General features: G+C 34.2%; 1 protein-coding gene across 1 annotated transcript; it reads left to right on the top strand.

Annotated features, from left to right (window-relative positions):
* The first annotated feature begins 12,174 nt into the window (after window positions 1-12,174).
* Window positions 12,175-17,933, top strand: LOC144420920 (uncharacterized). The gene is made up of 6 exons (XM_078110767.1): window positions 12,175-12,280; window positions 12,888-12,977; window positions 14,350-14,514; window positions 15,341-15,472; window positions 16,235-16,361; window positions 16,935-17,933. Exons 1-6 carry the CDS (start codon window positions 12,175-12,177, stop codon window positions 17,140-17,142), a joined length of 828 nt encoding a protein of 275 aa, XP_077966893.1. The 3' UTR covers window positions 17,143-17,933.
* Window positions 17,934-21,730: the final 3,797 nt, after the last annotated feature.

The following is a 21,730-nucleotide window of genomic DNA, read 5'->3' as shown; positions in this document are numbered from 1 at the left end:
ACGAAACCATTTCAATAATGTAACTATCAAGTGTTGGAGCGACTGAAGGTATTGGCTTTATTCAGGACAGATTTTTCAAAACTTGAAATAAAAAAATATTAGATACTAAATGACAGAAAAAAAAGGTTTTTTAAAAAAAAAAACATATACTGTCAAACATAATGTATAGTATCTATAGTTGACTAGACTTTTTAAGAATTCCATACAATTACCGACTCAATCTTCAACAATGAGAGAAGAAATTCATTCCTTCTATGGGTATGTATACCAGAGCAAGAACGAAAACCACTACCTTCTAACATATACCACATATTCAAAACATAAAATATGCTAAAATTATTTTAAAATTTCTTTGTACTAAAACCGAATTTATCCTTTAACTAACTATTGCGTGTTTTATGATGTTAGATGGACCTCTTGATATACCCAAGTACAAAACGCTACGGTTCGAACCAATATCCATTAATCGTGTAAACTGACTTCCACTGAGTCCAGGCAATCAGATTATGATGTTTAAACTCCTAATCCAGCTTAAGTAACCCAGAGACATTGCCTTTTGAATAATTCAGGAAATTACGATTTAAACGGTGAGAATTGGGGTCAAGAATTATTCTAAGCTATGAAATGGATTAACTCTCGATTTGGTTTCTATTTGTTCACGCGCACATTCTATTTTCGTCTGAAATAAACATAAATGCCAAAGTCTAAACTTCATCGTTGTTTATTTACTTTTAATTTTTGTAATTTTTTTGCAAGTTTGCTCATGTTTTAACTAAAATGTGGAACATTATTGAGCGAAATGACGAAATGAGGAGTAGGAGGGCTGAAAAAAAACGAATGAGAAATAGCAAATCATGAATTTCCGAGATAAATAAATTCTATAGTTCCTGAGGATAATAATAAACATTAGATTTTATTAATAATATTGTATTTGTAGGGAGATTTGGGCAAATGTAGAGGTTACCACAGAAAGAAAAGAAAGCTACAAGCAAATCCTTTCTTAACTAAATTACGTAAAACATACACTGCTCTCATGGGATAAAAGGGTATTCGAAGGTTACTTAGTGGGGATATCATTCGATTTGAGAAATAATGTTGATTTGACGACTAGATTTGGGATAAGGTAAAATTACAGTTAACCACAAGAGAAAAGAAAAATGGCACGAAAATTCACGCTAAACTCAAATACACAAAGACAAACACTGCCGGATAAAAGGTTTTTCAAAGTCTACCTAATTCAGACACTCACTCAATTTAGGAAGCATAAGTATTTTTGAAATAAATGTAGACTTTTATAACTGTCAAACTACCGATGTTTCCTGCGTCATTTATCCATAATTTACAACGTCTGAACGAACAGGCGTGAATATTAGATTAATTGTCTGCTTCTTGTCCTAAATTTAGAAAATAGTCCGCGCTCTACTTGTATTTATCTCAAAGTTAAACACTTTACCATTTTAAAGCAATCGAGAATTTTTCAGAAACGCCCCCTGCCATAACACGTTATTACACAGCTGATTATGAGATGCAATAGCCTACTGCTGACATGATCAATTGCTACAAGAATTATAAAACAGACATGTTTTTTCAAAGAGATAAAAAACTTGGTTCCAGTTTCAAAGCATTTTTTGAAAATTTTCACATTTTTAATTGTTTTGTAATTAAATGCGATTAGTTGTGCAAGTTAAAAATAATTTGAAAAATTAATTTCAATATTAATTCAAAATTTGAAAAACGAACTATATTTTGAAAAAATCAAGAATTATAAAGTCATCCGCACTTTTAATTTTTAACACATTGAAGAAACAGTTTACTTAGAAATAAAACTACATAAATTTCTTAATCATTTCTACGAAAGATAAATTATTTTCCACTTCTGTTTATGTATGATTCTACACAGTTCCAGTAAACTATGACGCTTTGCACAAAAGTTATATTCTCTCTAGAATATGTTCCTGATGACCTGACTTCATTTTATGGGGGGTCTTGGGTTTGTGTATATATGCTTGATCATACAAAATAATATCACATGCTGGATTTACAGATGGTGACCAACACAAAAAGCATAATTTAACGCATAAAACGCAATGGAGATCCAAGTCACAATTTTTAGCTTTTGCTTGCAAAAAAAAAATTAACTTTTGTACAGAAAAATATTGTAAATTCGAAATTTGCACAATATCTTTGCTTGAAATATCAATCAAATCTAGTAACTCTTTGATATACTTTGCTCACTGTCCCATCTAAGATTTTCAAATATCTTTACGAAGCTTCTCATTGGCAAAGAATTCTGACTGCCATTCTTGCATTGCAGTTTGCCCCCACTGCTACCCAACCCCCAAATAACTTCTAGAAAATTAGACTTGCTTTACTCACTTTCTAAGACTATGAGCTGACTAGCTGATTTCTAATTTTCTTGGGCGAAGAATATCCAGATTACATGTTATATGCTCAAAACGGTGCATGGCACGAACTGTTCAAAATTTCAAAGTGAACACAAAGTCTGAAATTCTCATTTAAGACTATGTTGAACATAGACTAGTTATCCTAGATGTTATGCAGAAAAAATAAAATAAAGATAGACACTTCCTCATTAATATATTTAAAGTAGCAAAAACAGCATAATATCCATAGCTACTACAATCAAAGTTAAACTAATTTATAAATACCTCAAGCAAATTTTAATAGGTTTGTGTGTGGCTCACTTGAAAATGTTTCTGTGGCTCACTGGCTGAATACCGCTGTCCTAGATGAGTATACGGTTAGACCAATTCATGAAATTATATAGAAAATCTCAAATCAAACTTGGGTCTGAATCCAAACTGCGCGAGAAAGAACAACCTGGATTACTGCATAGTATCGTCATCCTCAATCTGGAATAAACCGCTCTTCAATCAAACATAGTGGTTTAGCAACATATGTTGGGCTATTAATTAACGAATATACACCTTGCTGAACTAATTCGGTATTTTATCTTTGTTTGATTATCTGATATATTGCGACGCGAACTGCAAGGGAAAATTTTCAATAAATGCGGGCCATAGACGAAATAAATAAAGGGTTGAGACGGCAAAGTAGAGGCAATGTATTCGGTATAGATTAAATACGTGCCAGATATGGATAGAGTATCTACAACAAACACGCAGGAACAAGAAAATTTTAATGGATTTGGATCTTCCAGCACGTACCAGAGAGACAAATTAGGTCTTGACGGCGCTGGCGCACACACATACACATATATATATATATACACGATCGGGTAAGGGCCAATCAATATGAATTGAACTCAAGAATATACACATTGAAATAATAAAAAAAATTATCGGAGATAGATTGTTAAGCTCGTACCAAATATGAGTAGCATTTTATTGACGCCGGTGCATATGTATATCTTATACGTATATGGATATATATGAGAGCCAACCTAGCTGATTTCAACTCTTGACGATACCCCGGTTAGACAATATTTACTTAGTGCTATCGCATTGAAGAATTTACTTGTAGTCTCAAAATAGCTCTGATAAATTACATACTGAGCAGCGTAAGGGCCACGAATAAAAACTGTCTCGGAGTATTCGATCACCCTTCACCCATCTGCATTATCGTCCGTTAAATGACGATATCCAGATGCATTTTGCTGCCCAGTGTCAACTAATGGCCTATTTTGATTGACCCAGGCAATGCGCTGGCCAGGCCTAAAATTTGTAAGAATGTAGTGTATATATAAAGGGTGGTATATTTAGTATAGTTATATTTGTAATATAATGAATATAGGGCCCCATTATATTCACGCTAAATTCATTACTATCACGTATTATATTGGCACTTCATGTTTGAGTTCCGGGGTGCAAACCCCGTACACAGCCTAACATCTATTCAACTCGTATAAATATTGACAAAAAACCATGGTACGTCAGGATATCAAACGTTTCAGGTTCGTAGCATGCGTCATGAAGAAACCAACTTGCATGCTTTAATTGAATTGTTTTAGTTAATCTTTTAATTCTTCCCATATTTGCAGACTAGTCGAACTTACGACTGAAGATAAATTATAAATATCTGGTTGTAATAGTTCAGTTCCTCTTCATTCCAGAAAAAAAAAATTGGTCTGTTTCGTGTTATGGATTGAATTTCGATTTTCTCTGACTGTCATCACGATTATGTTTACACAAGGAGCAGACGACTTCAAAATCTCAGGCAAACAATTTAAATCACATAAAAGGCTTCATCGGATCTGGCGGGGTTGGATTGAATCACGCTTATCGGGGTCACCCAGGGTCATGCTTGTAAAATAATGTGATTTGATCAATGGCAATATTTAGATGAACATTAGCTCTCGAGTGTCGACTAGTGGTCGAAAATTTATTCTGATTGTCGCGATCAATTTCCGTAACAAATAACTTATTGCGTTCCAGTAATTGAGTGTCTACACTACAGCCTCACTTTTTACAAAATTGTGCCAATTGAGAATAAATTCCTTTATTACGAGAAAGATTTGATTTTGAACGCGTTTTCGGAGATAATTCGTTTCAATATCAGGCAAGTTTCAATTTATTTGATACAGTTATTTCAATTCAAACGTTTACTGCAAAAGTTTTACAATTAATAACATGAGTTTGGAGTTGAATAGTGGACTATGACGCTTCCATTTTCAAACCTTCGTTACACTAAAAAAATATGAAAACTCTCATTGTGTATGAAAGAAAAACGATTCGAACAATGTGCAAAAAATGACGTCATGAGATGTGACGTCATTGAATTTAGAATCGTACTAAGAAATATCATGAAGTTCAAATTTGATGATCATCTTACACCTATACGGTTTTCGTATCATAATAATATGACGTCGTTTCAATAGGCAACCCTGTTTAGTAGCATTCAACCATTTTATTTATTACTTTTGGGACCAATCTGTAATCCATTCATGAGCGTAATTTTACATGTTAGGTCTAAGGATGCCAAGTATGAGTACTTACAAGTATTCGATTCTTATCCGATTCCTAAATTTTCGATTCCGATTCTCGATTCCGAATCTCGATTCCTCGACATATCTTACCGAAAACACATACTCACCTAAGCAATACCATATGAAATCAAACAAGAGCACGATGTTCAAATTCTGGACTGCCAAGAAGGCCGAAACTAAGTGGTATGGGTATCCAATCTGTCACAGGAGACAAAATCGCACAAAAAAACGAATCCCTCAGAACCCACAGAGATATTTAAAATAAATAAACGTTAAAGCCTTCTATCGAAATATTATATATTATATATAGTGAAGTTTGCGTTGTCGTAGCAACTCAACATAGCAGTGAAGCAGTTTATACATATATGTGAAGAAATTGCCACAAAACTTTACACGTTCTTTTCAATCCAAGTTTTAACCTCGAGAATCGATTCCAATGCATCGGAATCGATTCTAGTCGATTCCGCAAAGAATCGATTCTGTAATCGAATCCGGACTCGATTCCGCCATCCCTAGTTAGGTCCGCCACTTCTACTTTTGACCACGCCTGATCGTGAATGATTCAATACCTTTAACTAAATGAAATGAATATTTTAAACGTTAATATCGTGTTCGATATCTTATTTGGTGCCTACGGCGGATTCCTTTTTATTTAGATATAGTTTAGGTATATTCCGCAGAATATTTCCAGACTAAATGAGAAAGCAAAGGAAATTTGCATTTTTGTATTTAATAGACGATGTTTTCACCAGGGATGGCCATTTCCGAATACTAAGCTATTCCGAATACATTCTAAAATAATGTTTTCGAATCTGGAATTCCGAATACATTCTAAAATCGAAAATAACACATTTTTGTTTTAGTTGATTAAAACCCAGTAAATTAGGAAATAAGCTTCAATAGAAATATCAGAATGAAGCCACGGACCAACAGTATATGTACACAGAGTATTTGATAGTTTACAGCTATTAATAAAAAATAATAGCAACTTGTGACACAGTCAGTTTATTAAAATTATTCACTTTGTACAAATGACCATATGAAAAGATAGCCAAGGAGTTGTCTGACGCTTTCTATCATTGGTACCATGATATTACAATAATAGTAGAGTCTATTGACAAAAATACTACTTGTATTCAGATAATTGTGTATATTTTCTGAGAGTAATAAAATTTATTGGCAATACAGGCAACAACAATCGAAAATCCATTATGCCTTTAAAAATTCTAATATTTAAGCCTAGAGTATTCTACTACCTACCAGTATATTTGTATATAAATTTATGTGAACCATATTGTTATTATGTGTAACATATTGTTGTGTTTGGAGTTAGAAATAAATCAGTAGAGAATAGATGACCACCACTGCCAGCGCGCAGTCAGGATTTTCAAAATCGGAAATTCTCATTGCCGCCTGTAACACCCACCGCGATTCCGCGCTCGTTAAAAGAGCCGTCTTGTCAGCGTATAATGATCATTCTGTTACGTAAAATATTCAATCCATGACAACTACGAGATTCTAAAATATCTTTATATATTAATTTAATGTGTCCAACATAACTCGCGGTTGCTTCTTCTTACGTCAAAAAAAAACATTACTATTCGGTCCACGGCAATCTGTGACCTAAAATTACGAGATAAACTGCTTGATGTATTTAATTTTAATATGTATTTTTGCAATCTTGCCAACTCGTTCTCGCCGTTAGAAAAATCTCAAATAATTATATAAAATCCTGTTAAGTGTAGAGAATAATTCATTTCATACAATGAATATACATATAAAGTTTAGCAGTAAATTAAAAATACATATTCATCGCCGCGATTATGCCACCTGTTAAAAGAGTCGACTTTTACAACAAATAATATAACAACGAATATATATTTTTCTGTTGTGCAAAGTGATGAATTCGTGACCGACACGGACATATTTAAAATGTCTTGCTCTTATTAATTTAATTGTCTTCAATTTAACCTGCGGTTGCGTCGACAAAATAAAATCCTCACCACTCTTATATACCATTGCAATCCACGGCCATAAAAATAAAAACGTGAGGTAAACTGTCCGATTAAATATTGTTTTTATCCGTATTTTGCGAATTCGGCAAATATTTAGATGTACTTGTTAACAGTGACTCCGCTCGATCGAAATGCTCAGAGTAAAATATCTCAGAGTAAAATTTATTTCATCACAATAAAATTGATTGAATATACTTTTAGATTAATTATATTATATACATCCTCACCAGGGAAAAAGTCGCGTTTTAAACCTTGTATCGTGTTAACCCGAAAATATTCGACGGCAATTTAAAGTAATGGATAATCAGGCAAGTCCCGCCCTCAATTAGTAACGATATGTTTCTAAACGCCGACCAAACATAATGTGTGCCAGAGGCACACGAAATTTTGCGATTTTCACTGCCTAGAAAAGCGTTTTTTAAATTTTCGCGTGCCTCAATAAAACTTATGTTGTTTACGGTTTTATTTTCAGTATTTTGAATTGCCGCTTTTCAATCAAAAAGTTGCGTTGTCTTTAGAAACTCGCCGCCGATAAACGTATTTACCAGATTCACAATTCCGTGCGCGTACAAAAATAAAATAAATGTTATCGTTATCGTGGAACAAATTTGGGGAAAATTTTCGTTTTAGAGAAAATAACACAATCGTAAAGGCGTTTACGGGCCTAAATAACACGTTACGTTGATGAGTGATAAAAACGATCACGCGCAAGTTTCTATCGAGAATGTTTTCATTCAGCGGAAACGTCTTGAAAGCGGCGTCAAAAATGTGTGACGTCACACAAATATCCGATATTCTTATGAACGTGAATTCCGATATTCGAATGACGAGATATTCGAATACATTCGAATACTTTATTCGAATTGGCCATCCCTGGTTTTCACAATATATAAAATAATGGAGTAATGCTCAAATAATTTAACTATTCGCAATACTGTTACACCAGACGACTCAGACGGTAATGTAGATGAGCATGCAGTATGCAAAAAAAGTGGAGCCGTGGCGTAGGCGGTAACGGTTGACGAAATATCACCAATGCTTCCATAAAATAAAATATGAAATATTAGATTTTATATGACTAAGATAATATTTGGAAAAATGAAAATAGGATGAACAGTTAAGTAATGAAAAGCTGAAATCAAGTTGTCCATGAGTTACCGAGATAAGCGATTTTGGCCCAATAATGCCTCCACAACAACAACAACAACAACAACAACGATTTAGCAAAACTTTTATGATAGTTACTCTTTATCCAAAATTAGATGACGATACATTCGACAAATACTCACCAAACATGATTCTAAATTAAATACGGAAAATTCCCCGACGTGAATTTCCAAAACGATGAGCACGCAAATAAATTTGTATGGCGAGGTTTCCGGATGGTTTAATTAATTGGTTAATTAATTTGCCACTCCTCTTTCTTTGAAAATCGAGAATTGCTTTGTGCGTGATATAAACTAAGCTATACATTTAAACAGACTTAAAAAATTCACCACCATTTAAAGTTATTAATGCAAGAATTTTAGCTTAACTACAAAAAATTTCATTTTACATCAATCATGCTGTTCAATGTTTTCCATGATTTTAAAAATCTATAAATAAGACTTTCAATATCCCCGAGATGTACACAGTAACGTGGGAAAATTTTTGAATTAATATTTTTCAGTACTGTGTTTTTTTCAGTAACTTTGGAGTAATAATTCTAGTACAGACTAGATTTAATTCCGCATTATAACGAATGTTTTAATTTATCTACCAATTAAAAGTAAATTAGCAAAATATATTTTTTTAACAGATTTGTTCCTCAGGTCAAAATACGTTTTTAGGGAAAACTTGTTTTCACGTATACGACACTTTTTAAGCGGCCAATCCCATCAACTGTCTTTTACCTCTATTTCAACGTCACACACAAAATTACTGCTTTGTAAAATTTGTTTTGTTTTGGATGACAAGGAGGTAATTTGCATTAATAACCTGAATTCTATTTTTATCCCGAAAGTATTTTCCATTCATTGTCACCCATGTGGTTCCGGTTTAATTGAAGAGAACTGATGACGTACGTGTAATATAACATGTAATTCAAGGTAGTTGTTCATACTTGCATCCCAGCAATGATCGTTGTGGCGTGTTTCAAATGAGACAGCAGTAATTGCTGTGCTGCAGAGTGTTATTGCTTCCCTCAACTAAATCACTATACTGTTACCCCGCTTAGTACTAATCAGTGATTCGCAACATATGTGTTTTTCTTGTTCAAAATATCATTTACTTCTGCTGTAATTTATCCGAAAATTATTCTAATCGGTAATGCCAAGAATGGTAAGGCCAAGCTTCGGTAATGCCAAGAATAGTAAATCCTTGCGTATTACTGGCTTTTTGTATGCAATCTTGTTTGGAGCGAGAGGGATGTTTTAAAATATTAAATATTTATTAGGTCTTCATACAAATTCATGACACTTAAATAAATTAAAATTGCTATAAATATATGTAATACACCTGTGCATCACCCCTCCACGTTTATTAGCAACTTGTAGCTCTTTGTGTTTGTAATCGCATTTAACTTCTCCACTTCTCGTCTAATATTTGAATTTGAAAATTAATTAGAGATTTAGAAATATAATTATAATTAGAAAACTTGAAATTACAAAATAACCCCATTTTTCGTACTTTTTTATACTATTCTAAAACTAATATAAATAATTTTAGAACTTGAAAGTTTTATTTGCAATACCCAATTTTTTTAAATTGTTATGTCTATTTTACGCAGGTTATGCTAGCTATATGAGAATAAATTTCGAACTGAAAAAAAGCCACTGAAAGACAAACACAGATACTTATTGTAATATCTGATTGATTATTTGCTTTTATTGTAGAGATCGCGATCTCTAACAAACAATCTTGATATGAGAGAAGTTACCTAAAAATAATACTTACGAATTTTTTAAAAGCATTGAACCTTTCAGGTTCATTCGAATTTCAGTTTCACGCTTTTATAAATATCAGTAATTTTAGTGGAATTTCATAAAATATCAAGTTCGGAACTTTTCATAGTGTTACAATTTCAAGCCTGGCAATATATGGACCATATCTCAAGAGCGCTCATTTGCGATGAATAAACAGTGAATAAAATTAGAAACTAGTCGAATATTTTATGCGAGATACAAAACACAATTACAGTAAAATGCTTGTACACATTCTGCATGTTTATTATAGTGTTCGTTAATCAGACGAAAGCATCAGAGGTTTCTTTTCAAAATGATATCATACATCACGGTTGAAGCCATTTACAATTTTAGTTTTGTTTTTGGTTTCTAATGGTGTGTAGTATAAGTGATAAACGTATAACGTTTTCAATATTTTTCTAAGTTGGCTTTGTTCTGTTATATTGTTCCATGTTAGGAAAGACGAAATCAGGACTGAGCATGTTTAGACGAAAGTCAAGGAATACACTAAGTGGACTCGCGTTTATATAATAAATTCTCTGACGCTTATGTAGTTAGAACATTGAATGATTATTAGTGTAATCCGATTTGACCAAAACATTTCGTGCGCCTGCTAAGCATTTAGGCGATTCAGTTTATGTTTGGCTTGGAGTCATTAATATTTACAGACTGTCCAGAGAAAATCCGGAGCGCCAGTATTATTTATATTACGCGGCGACTGTAATACTGTAAGTATTTATTAAAGCAAAAAAGTTTCCAAAAATCTAACTAAGCAACAAATTTATAAATATGTTTCACTTTCATTTACTTTTTATTTTATGACTATTGTATTGACAGATAAAATTGCCCGCGATGGCAAACAGGTTCGTCACCCTTGATCTAGTGCAGGGGTTCCCAAACCGCGGCCCGCGGGCCAAATCCGGCCCGCGTAACGATTTAAAATGGCCCGCCGAGCTTACGTGAAATAGTGTTCAACAGATTTCATTTCTACCTTTTTGCGATCTAGATAGCGCTAATTTATGTCATTATCAGAGTTCAAGCACGTGTTTATCGTAACAATTCAATTATACCAGTATATCAATTATGGGTACCGGTGTTAGGATTACATAGGACAGTAATTTAGTTATCAGCCATATAGGAAAGCTTAAAGATGTCAGAAATCAAACGAAAACTAGACTCAGAAAACTGACGTTTCTTGAATAAATGACAGTGTTCGTATTTTTTCATTGAAAAGTATCAAACTTTAGAGATTCTTCTACTTTGCCAACGAACTATTCCAGTTCTGAAGGAATACAACATTGAGCGCTATTATGAGTCAAACGAGCATGTTTCAAAAAAATGTCAAATGAAAGTGAATCAACTCTTGGGCGCTACATTCTTCCGGCCCGCGAACATCTTTCCGATTCTAATTTTGGCCCGCGGCCAATAAAGTTTGGGAACCCCAGATTACACTAGATTCTAGTGTGTGGTAAAAGTGCAAAGTCGTTTTTTTACATTTTTGCAGTTTGATTCCGTGATTTAGTATCCTACAGTTAGGCAGCCGAAATCTCAACTTAGAGTCATAGAGGAAGCTCGCGCTTGTTCAAATGTGGGCGAAATTCGAAGATTAGCAGACACGCTGATAGAAATATGAGTTCCCAGTCTAAGCTCTATACTCAATCGAAGAGGAAGTTCTATGGAAGATTGTTTGATTAGTTGAAATTAGTTAAAAATTTTATTTTAACGAAGTTAAATTTTCGTTAATATTTAACAATGGAAAGTTTAAATTAGCAGAATAACAAGTTTGTATGACGTAAAGAAGTTTGTTGACGCCGCGGATTAATTTTTTTCATTTAACCATAGAATTCCGTATAATGTTTCGGAATGTTCAGTGAAGCACCTCCAACTCCTCACCACGGGTGTAATAAACTGGGTAGGCAATGCTGAACCGACAAGATTTTGGTCCTTTCAAAAACAGTAGATTCTCGCATATATGGTAAAAGATGATTGCATGGCAAAGGCAGCTAAATATATATGAAATATACATCTCAATTAGACACAACTTCAAATCCGCTTTCATAGTGTATGTGGCACAGATTGCTTATGGAATAAAATATAAGCTAGTTAGTTTGAGAGTCAAAGTAAACGTTCAAAAAACGGCCAGAGACCTTAATATAACCTTAGGTTGGGATATAGTTACACCTAATTATTTACTATAAACTTATGGGTTTAAATTATTATTCATTTTAGCTATACCTAAACTAGTAACGAAATGAAGAGCAGTACTTTAATATTTGTGACTTTTGTAATTGGAGTTGAAATCGGCAGTTACTTAACACCGATATCAACGCTTTCTGGGCATGGAGCAGCTGCATTAAGTAAGTTATGTTAACAAGATAAGAACACGTGAACTTCAAAAAAGAGAATCCATTAATTTTTACGAAATTCTTACGAAAATATTAAAAAACTTACTTAACACTTGAACTTCTATGTGTGTATGATTGACGATTGTACCCAAAACTTTCAGTAATATAGGACGCTTTGCCAAAAAAATTGTCCCTCTCAAGAATATGTTTCAAGGTTCTGGGTTCTGTTTTTGTAGGTGACTCTGCAGCTATTTAGGTCAGGCATGTCCAAACGCAGGTTGGACATCCCTGATTTAGGTGATACTCAACGATAATATATGCTTATATCTTTTTAGTCATCAAATGTAATTTATACACCAATTAAATTATGAGCCCCGTCAAGTTATGCTAGTTCCAAATACCAAATAAATTGAATGACTATGTCTATCAGGGGCGTATCATAACATATAATTTAGTTTACTCAAGGTTGAGGTTCGAATCTGATATAACAAAGTTAAAATTGACAACCATTGTTAATAGTCATTCTTTATAACAAAAGCTGGTGTTAAATGTTGGTTTCAATTATTTCTCCCTAAACCAACTAACCAGACAATATAGTAACAAATTGTTTTTATTTCAGTCATAAATTCTGTAAATGAAAGTGAGGTTGCACAAGAACATGTTTCAAATGTTTCAATCGAATTGATGGAAGAGGCTGTTAGCCTATCTAGTAAGATTGAAAACTAACTAATTGAACTGTAATACGAGAATTTGTCATAATATATCTGCAGTCGAAACCCCAATATGGACGTCCGTAACTATAGCCGTCTATTGTGTAATATTGGGGTAAAAATTATGTCATGAAAAATCATAGTCGGTATTAGCTACTGCGAGATTATGAGGAAATTAGTGAAACCAGAGGAGTAGTACAAAACTTGTACAAAATTATTGGACCAGTAGAATAGCTCGGAAAATAATATTTTATATTTAAATGAGGATTAACATTTTTCTGTGCAAAAGGATCAATCATATTTGATTATAATTCTTAAATTCCTCGAAAGGGATTTATTACAACGTAATCCACGCCAATGGTGTAATATATAAAAATGGCTATTTTTGCCCTTTTTAGATCACTCTGAACTATTAAAGTATATTGAACATGTATGCATATTGAATATTTGTTCAATAATGCATTCTGAAGAAAGTTATTGACTATTTTAACAGCGGTATGAGTCTATTCATGTCCGAAATGTGTACACAGAAACCCAGAGAATAAGGGGGGGGGGGGGGGGGGGGTCGAGGTTGAAGTCACGCGCTGGTGATTTGTCGCAGACGCGGCCTATCTCTCCGATGACGTACTTATTCCATTCGTTTTCAATTTGTTTTTAGAAGATCATTCAAAAAACAAAAAATTTATCACACAAGTTATTTCTGAACGAATTACACATGTAGTTGGAAAGTTTAAACAAATAACTAATGAAAATTGATTTAAAACGCGGGACCTCCAGAGGTATGTGCACCAAGATGACGCACAACCCTGAACATATTATGTGTACCAGGTCAGTGTTCAGGTTGTGCGCCATCTTGGTGCACATACTTCGGGAGCGCCGAAACGCGTGTTGGTCGATTTACACAAAAACCAATACGTTACGATGTGATCTTTATAATTTTAATTACGGTTGTGCAACCTTTAATACAGGACTGCCAGATACAAATAACTGGGTGAAACTGCGGGACAAATTTTTATTTAACATAGTCTATCTAGTAGTTGCCAGGCACAAAAATTTGGGTTGTGACATACGTTGTTTGCACAAGTTTGCTGTTAAGACACTGTAAAGTTCTAGACATAGATAATAAATTGGTCTCGGGTATAGGCCTTGGAACGCAAAGGGATTGGAATTACTCGCAGGTTACCAAATTAAATTAGAAACTCGTTTCGTGGGACGCACATCGTCCAAAGTTGGCACTTCCGCGGGCCGCACATGTTTCCTTGTGGCTCGCATTTAACCCGCGGCCCCAGGTTGCACGCCCTAATTTAAATACCCGATAAAAAAACGAATATATCTATTTTTTGAATATTGATTTAAATTTTTTTCCTTAAGTTCTAAACGGATGTACGTCACACAACTGCCATGTTAACGCCACTTGTACAAGTTCAACAATCGCAATAAATGATGCAGTTGCAGTTGAAGCTTTGGTATCGTCTGTAGCTCGTCGTTCGTTCCAATGCATTTGTCGAAACGGATTCACAGGCGATAGAATCAACTGTACTGAAATAGTTGAGTAGAATTTGAATTTTAACGAGTGATAATGTGTTCAGATAATGTTCAATAAAACTCTTTGTTTGACTTATATATTTACTTAGAAAGCCATCTGTGAATTTTACTATCATACGTGAGAGAATGCGAACATGGGCCAGTTTTCATTGTGGGTGCAGGTTGACCCAAAAAGTATGATTTCAAATAACCTGGAACATATACCAAATAATACTGAGCTTTTGTGCAGCAAAACGTCCTAAATTACTGAAGCTTCAAGTACGATCATGCACGATTATAAGTTCAACTGTTAAATATTATATTTATAATTTTTGTAGAAATAATTTAGCGACCTAAAATCGTTCTAAGCAAGTTTGATTAATAAAATATATTCGCTTTGTTTTATTCAAGATCTTTGCTTTCACAAAAGTGGAAACGGAAACCTTGAATTTCTCAATTACTTCCACTTGAAATTAATTTTGTGTAATCTATAATGCTTTACAAAAGAGTTATGTTCTCTCTGGAATACGTTCCAAATGGCTCGGGTGCCGTATCATGAAGGTCACTCTTTATTTGGTACTCTCGAAGTATGTGGACCAAGATGGCGGACACCGGAATATAGTATGTGTACCAGGTTAGGGTTAGACCATAATTTCACGTACAAATACTACGCGAGTCACTTGGCTAGTCCCCTAACTTGTAATAGACCTAGAATGAGGAAAAATGGAATAAAATTACGGCCTAACTCTAACCTGGACCACATACTAGTAGTCAATTTTCTGGTTTTATTTTTACGTTCGTTTTATTTTTTCAAACAACAAAATTATTTTTTATATAGACGAGGTGACAACCACAGACAGCAAAGTTCATGAAACCGCAATTCAACCTTCCCAGGGACCTGTTGTCAATGGCAACACGGAACAAGTTGATATCAATGTTTCTACAACAAGTTCCGGCGTATTGTCTTCAAGTAAAATATGTTTAATGTTACATAAGTGAAGTTTCAAATTCAATGTTTTTTGAGGTGTTTGAAATCGAATCATTTTAACAAAGCCCACGCCAACGCACAAAATAAGAAAATTAGTACTTATTAAGTTATGGTTGGGTTAGGGTTAATAAGAATGTAGATTTCCATAGAAATTCAAATGTTTGCTTCCTAACCCGAAATCGAACCCTAAGTGGATAATAACTAATTCCTTATTTTAAAAACGTGGCGGGGGTGTTTTACAAATCTCGCATTTTTGCCTTAGTGGCGAAGAATTTGTACGAAAGATCCTCGAAATATAACGAAGATAAAAAAAATTGGGAGATATTAGAGAGAGACTTAGCCCCCACGTAAATTTGAAAAGAAATTTCAATTTTCGTAACTTCTCGATTCTTGTATCAAGATACTATAACTAATCGACTAGTTGTAACAATTTTACCATGTAACGAGAATGAAAAATTTAGAAACGAACAGTGCATGCATGTCTGTTAATTATGCAATATAATTTTTATGTGAGTGATCAATTTGATATCAGTGCTGTTAACCTTCCAGTACTAGCTAATACTTGAAAAAAAAATTTTGAAAAAATATTTATAATTTCGTGAAAACGTCATCTATAGTCTATCATGGGGCCCATCATGATCATATAAATTGTATTCTACCACCGGCGCCCCAGAAATATGTGTAACCATACCGCCAACTTGCATACCGCCAACGTGATAATTACATCTTCCCATTTTTGTGCAGATCACACAGAAAACGAAAACACAAACCAAGAAAGCAATGTCACAATACTGAAAATTATTCTTCCTATTGCACTTGTAATTTGTATCTGGATTGGGGTTGCAGTAACCGTGGCTATTATGTGGAAAAGGTAAATTTCAGAGTCCTTACTTTGTTTTATACGTAACGTATATCATGCCATTTGACATACACATTTTGGGTACTACCGAAGTATGCGTACCAAGATGGCGAACACCGGAACGTAGTATGTGTACCAGGTTAGAGTCAGACCATAGTTTTATGTACAAATACTACGGGAGCCACCTGTCTAGTCCCCGAACTCGTAATAGAACTAAAATAAGGAAAATTGGAATAAAATTACTACATAACCTGGTACACATACTACTTTCCGGTGTCAGCCATCTTGGTACGCACACTTCAGGAGTATCCATTTTTTATATCTGGTGTCGGACTACTTTTCTACTTCTGTATTAATACCTGTTAATATTAATCACGAGTCTCTTTACATGATAACCACTATTGGTTTTTGGCGCCTCTTTCCACCATTTTTATATTATTTTCATATTCTGTCACGCTATGCACTGTTGCATTCCGCCGATCGCTTTGGATTACGATTTGTTCATTTTAACTCTACAGTTGAATTTCCTCGAATCGAACATACGCAACATGTCTAACTGCTTATACTCATTCTGGTTTATTGCAGGAATAATCGAAGAATTAGTAGAAATACATCACATACATCGAAGACTTCTAAAAACTCTACAAATACTACAAGTTCTACAAGTACTATGGAGCCTTCACCAGCTTACGACGACGGATACGGCCAATCGACCATCTACGAGCCTACATCCTTATACATGGACACCATGGAAGCAACAGAAGAACAGTCTTATTATAGTGAAATAAAGTAAAAATAAAAATATAAGTATGCACCAATCACAGAAGAGAAAACAAAAATAACATTTAAAAAAAATGAAAAGATAATAAACCATATATTCAGTGAAGAATTACAGACAAGACAATCAAAGTAATGCGAAAAATAATTGGAATAGCTGACATCACAATTTGAGGGCTTTACAAAACTTAAAAAACATTTTCTTTTGCGAAAATGCTTTTGGAAACAGTGTCAGTTTTTTTATTCAATTTCCTCAGGAGGCAAAACCCACTCGAAAAATAAACAATGAAAAGGACCAATAGCAAATATATAAAAAATAGGTGACCTACAATTAAAACGGTTGAAGTAATGTAGAAAATAATGAATAATATTATATTTAGAAACAGTCTACATTTTCTAATTGGACTTTGGTAATTACATTAGTACAGATTTTTTGCTTGCGAGTATTTCTCAAAAAATGTTTTCAAAACAGTGCGATTTTTTAGGTTTTATAGATTTATTTTAAAGCAAAATCTAGTATGGAAATGAACAAGAAGATATCGTTCTCGGTTTATTTGAGTAGAAAGGAAAAAACTTCCTAATTGAAGATTGTATGTATCTCAGTAAGCTTTCGTCATATAGTCCACAGTGTATTTCCACCATTTTTTTTGAAATTTGTATTTATGTAGCTAAAGTGTATATAAGTAAAATAGATGGAACAAGAATCAAGAAATAAATAAAGGTAGTCTTTTGGCTACGATGTTCATTATAGAATTCATTTAGGTATTTAATAGTTTTTGCTCCTTCACCTATACAGCAAATTTGGTAACATGTGAGCGTTTAGAAGCAAAGTATCTTCATTTTAATTGGTCAATGTAGTGATATAGTCTGATAGTTTAAAGTAAATTGGATCAACAATCAAAAACTAAATAAACTTTGGGGAAGGAGTCTTCTGACTACGATGTTCATTATGAAACCCCATGTAGCGCTTCATTATATTTTGCTCCTCCGCCTATACAGCAGTTTGGTATATCTATTTATTATATTTTCAGCTTTTTCTTTTACGTATAGTTTGTTACCCTGGAAGTACCGTTGAGGGAGAGGCGCTCCCGAAGTATGTACACCAAGATGACGCACAACCTGAACCCTAACCTGGTTCAACTACTATGTTCAGGTTATGCGCCATCTTGGTGCACATACTTCTGGAGGTCCGAGGGAGATAATATACTAAGAGCTGTTCCTGACTGTAATTTCATGATCATTCCAATTTTAACAAATTTATTCCTATATGTAGTGAGTGATAATATCGGACTCTACGTCGAACTATGGCTTGAGTCGTCCGCTTTAATTTGATTTTCATGTCCGGCGGAATGGTTTGGTTTATCTAGCGGCATATCATGGTATATTCTGTCGTATGAAGGAGGTGGCTCCCTTATCACTCTAGTAGAACGGGTATTGCGAGTCTGAAATATTTCTTCTGCGCTTCTGGGCGAAGATCTGAAATTGAAATATTTCACTTTAAAATCTAATTTTGGCGCTCGAGAAGTGTGCGTGTACCAATATGGAGGTAATTAATTTTGTTCACTACTTTATATCAAGTTGTGTAAAGGGACTGAAACCTATCAGCACGGGTTATATTCACTTGGCTAACACAGAGAGCCCCCAACTCGTATTAGAACTAAAATAAGTAAAATCGGAATAAAATTATGGCCTAACTCTAACCTGGTACACACACTACGGGATTGCCCTAATTTTAATATATCCGACGTGATTATACGCCTTTCACACCTAACAGAAGCCTAGTCATTTGAAACCTATTGTAGACAGAACATAACTTTTGTGCCAAGCGTTTTCTTCATTTTCGTAGAAATACTTAAAGGTTCTGTTTGGGGTATTCTATAATTCAGAAAAAGTGACGTCATGTTGCCACCCGCAACTACCCAGGTAATGTTGAAGCGAGTACATTGACAGTTCAACTAATCAAATGAAACATGAATTTACCTCTTTCGAACCATCACAACTACAGCAGCGATTATTCCTGCCAAAGCTAAAGCTGAGAACAACGATGCAACTACGATGACAATTATATCTGTTCCATTATCATCGGGTGCTGCATTGTTTGCTGTAAATAATAAGTAAAGATATTGGCAGCTTGATGGCGTATATACTAAGAGAAGGGGTGGGCAAGCTTTTTACACCTAGTTTGGCGGACCATGTGAACGTGACGTAAAGGGTTGCATTTTACGAACAATACTTACAGTGTCACAAAAGCAAAAATGAAGAACAGGCCTCATGCCAAAACTAAATTTAACCGCAATCTCAACAAATTCCTTGAGCTACTTTTTATCTAAAATTTAGTTTTAGTTGGGTTGTGGCAGCATCGGGCGGGCCAGATTGAGTTAACGAACGGGCCGGATTTGGCCCGCGGGGAGTACTTTGCCCACCCCTGTGATAAAGTATTGCTGATGTCTATATCAGCTGACAAATTGGAGTACAAATACATTCAATTCTTCAATATAGCAAAATGTTGCTTCTTTACGTATTACTGTTTGCTTGCACAGATCTCCAATTAGAGTTTAAATGTACAAACACATTGTCAAAATCGACAATAGCTGGCGATGAAAGAAAACAAACTGCCCAAGCGGTGGTCACTTGGCGGCCAAGGAATGAAATGACGTGGATAAAGCAGCGAAAAACTGGAACTGATCGAATCAAACTAAAATCGTAAAAAATTAGCAGCATCTATCTGCCTCAAGCCACGCCTCTGTTTAAAAAACTCGTTGATGGCAAACCAGCGCAGCTTTCTCAGTCTGAAGTGATTTCAAAGAAAATAATGGTTTATGTAAAATGGATTGTTTTGAGTTTGATGTAATTCAATTATGTGAACATAAAAGCACTACATGCCGTTTTCTATTTGAGCATACTCTTGGGTCACGAGACCAAATATAATTTATCTTTTGTTTAAAGTTGGGTTGCTTGAAAAAAGTTTGGGAACCACTTCTCTATACGGGCGGTCAATTATTGATTCAGATTCTCAAGTAAGTACAGTAAGATTTAGCGTACAATACATATTTAATTATTTTCGTTTAATACTCAAATTATTGTCTGAATATATGTCGGTTATTTTATACTTTTCGTACCGTATCGAATTAAACATATGTTTAAATATTTTCAAACAGTTTTTGAGTAACTATGCAATTCAAGAGTCCTGCTACACACTAACACAAATGTATTTCTGGACGTTTCGTCTGACATATCAAACTTCCCCAGACAAGCAATTTACAACAATGAAAAAAATAGAATTTCAAATCCTGAACTATCTATTTCTCGATTAATATCTTACCACTTGTGGTGACATCTACACTATCCATGCTTTTATCCAACGTCAAGAGAAGTTATTTGTCGCTCGGATAAAAAAAAAATATCTAAAAGTTAGATTATTTTTATCACCAATACCACACAAACTTAGAACCAATCAGAGATATTTTGAAGAAGTCACAAGATTAATACACTGTAATACTTTATCCGAAATTCTCGTATATTCTACAATATAAATACGCAGCGACTATAATATCTCTGTGTCCCAGTAAACGATACCGAGTGAGAGAGCGTAGTCAAACACAGAGTGCGGTATTTAGAGATCCTTATAACATGCTTTTAGGAAATCAGTAAAATATCTGCTATTTTGAGGTTAACTCCAAATGGATATATAATTAAATTTTTTTACAAATCGCGCAAGTGTTTTTCCACGTTCATAAACACCAAGTTTTGTTCGCCTCTAAGGTAACTCAAAAATTTATATAGAATACCAGATTAATGAACGATTATTTTTTACAGTACCTAAGCGATAACTGTTAAAGTCACTAATTAACAGAAAGATGCGACGTCACAATTTTTATTTACTTAATCCAGAAGGAATATAAATCATAATTCTGTATCCAAAAACAAACACGGACCAAACATAAAAAAACCTGAATTATGTTGGGGGTCACAACAGTGGAACAACACTTTTAGGAAAATTCGTATAATTTGTATTATTTAGTGGTAATTCAAAATAATCCTCGAAAATATAGAATGTTTATTGTGCAAATATGTATGGAGGTAAATAGTATCGCAGGGGTCGGCAACCTACGGCCCGCGACGCTTCACTGAATTATAGTAACAAATTATAGCTGTTTTGTCGATTATATTGTTTACGCAAAAGAATTTACGTGTAGACTAGATTATATTATAACGTAACAAGTATATAATTCAAAATTACTCGTTTAATGAGCCTATAATTTAATTATAATTTAGACAAATGGCAACAAAACGCAGAAAAGTTGATGCTAAGTGCAAATGGTTTAATGGCGCAAAAAATATTCAAATGATCAGTCTTCGCGCGCTGCTTGAAATTAAACTTCTGATCTGTGTGATAAAATGTGATTCATCGGTCATCCATACGATTTTTAACTTTCTAAAAATATGTGCGGCCCGCCAATGACTTGCAACCTTTAATTTTGGCCCGCGAGCGACAAAAGGTTGCCGACCCCTGTAGTATCGATATGATTTATTGAGTATTGAGTCCGATATTGAAAGCCGATGAAACATGCCATACTAATACAGAATTGTGACATTGAATAAAA

Source organism: Styela clava, chromosome 3, assembly GCF_964204865.1.
Source record: "Styela clava chromosome 3, kaStyClav1.hap1.2, whole genome shotgun sequence".
Classification (NCBI taxonomy): domain Eukaryota; kingdom Metazoa; phylum Chordata; class Ascidiacea; order Stolidobranchia; family Styelidae; genus Styela; species Styela clava.
Note: the sequence above shows the minus strand (reverse complement) of the source record. Positions and strands in the feature narration are given on the sequence as shown.

Coding starts and splice junctions, on each gene's coding strand:
- LOC144420920 (XM_078110767.1), top strand. CDS start 12,175: ATGAAGAGCAGTACTTTAATATTTGTGACTTTTGTAATTGGAGTTGAA. Junction 12,281..12,887: donor GCATGGAGCAGCTGCATTAA/GTAAGTTATGTT, acceptor TTTTTATTTCAG/TCATAAATTCTGTAAATGAA. Junction 14,515..15,340: donor CACAGGCGATAGAATCAACT/GTACTGAAATAG, acceptor TTTTTTATATAG/ACGAGGTGACAACCACAGAC.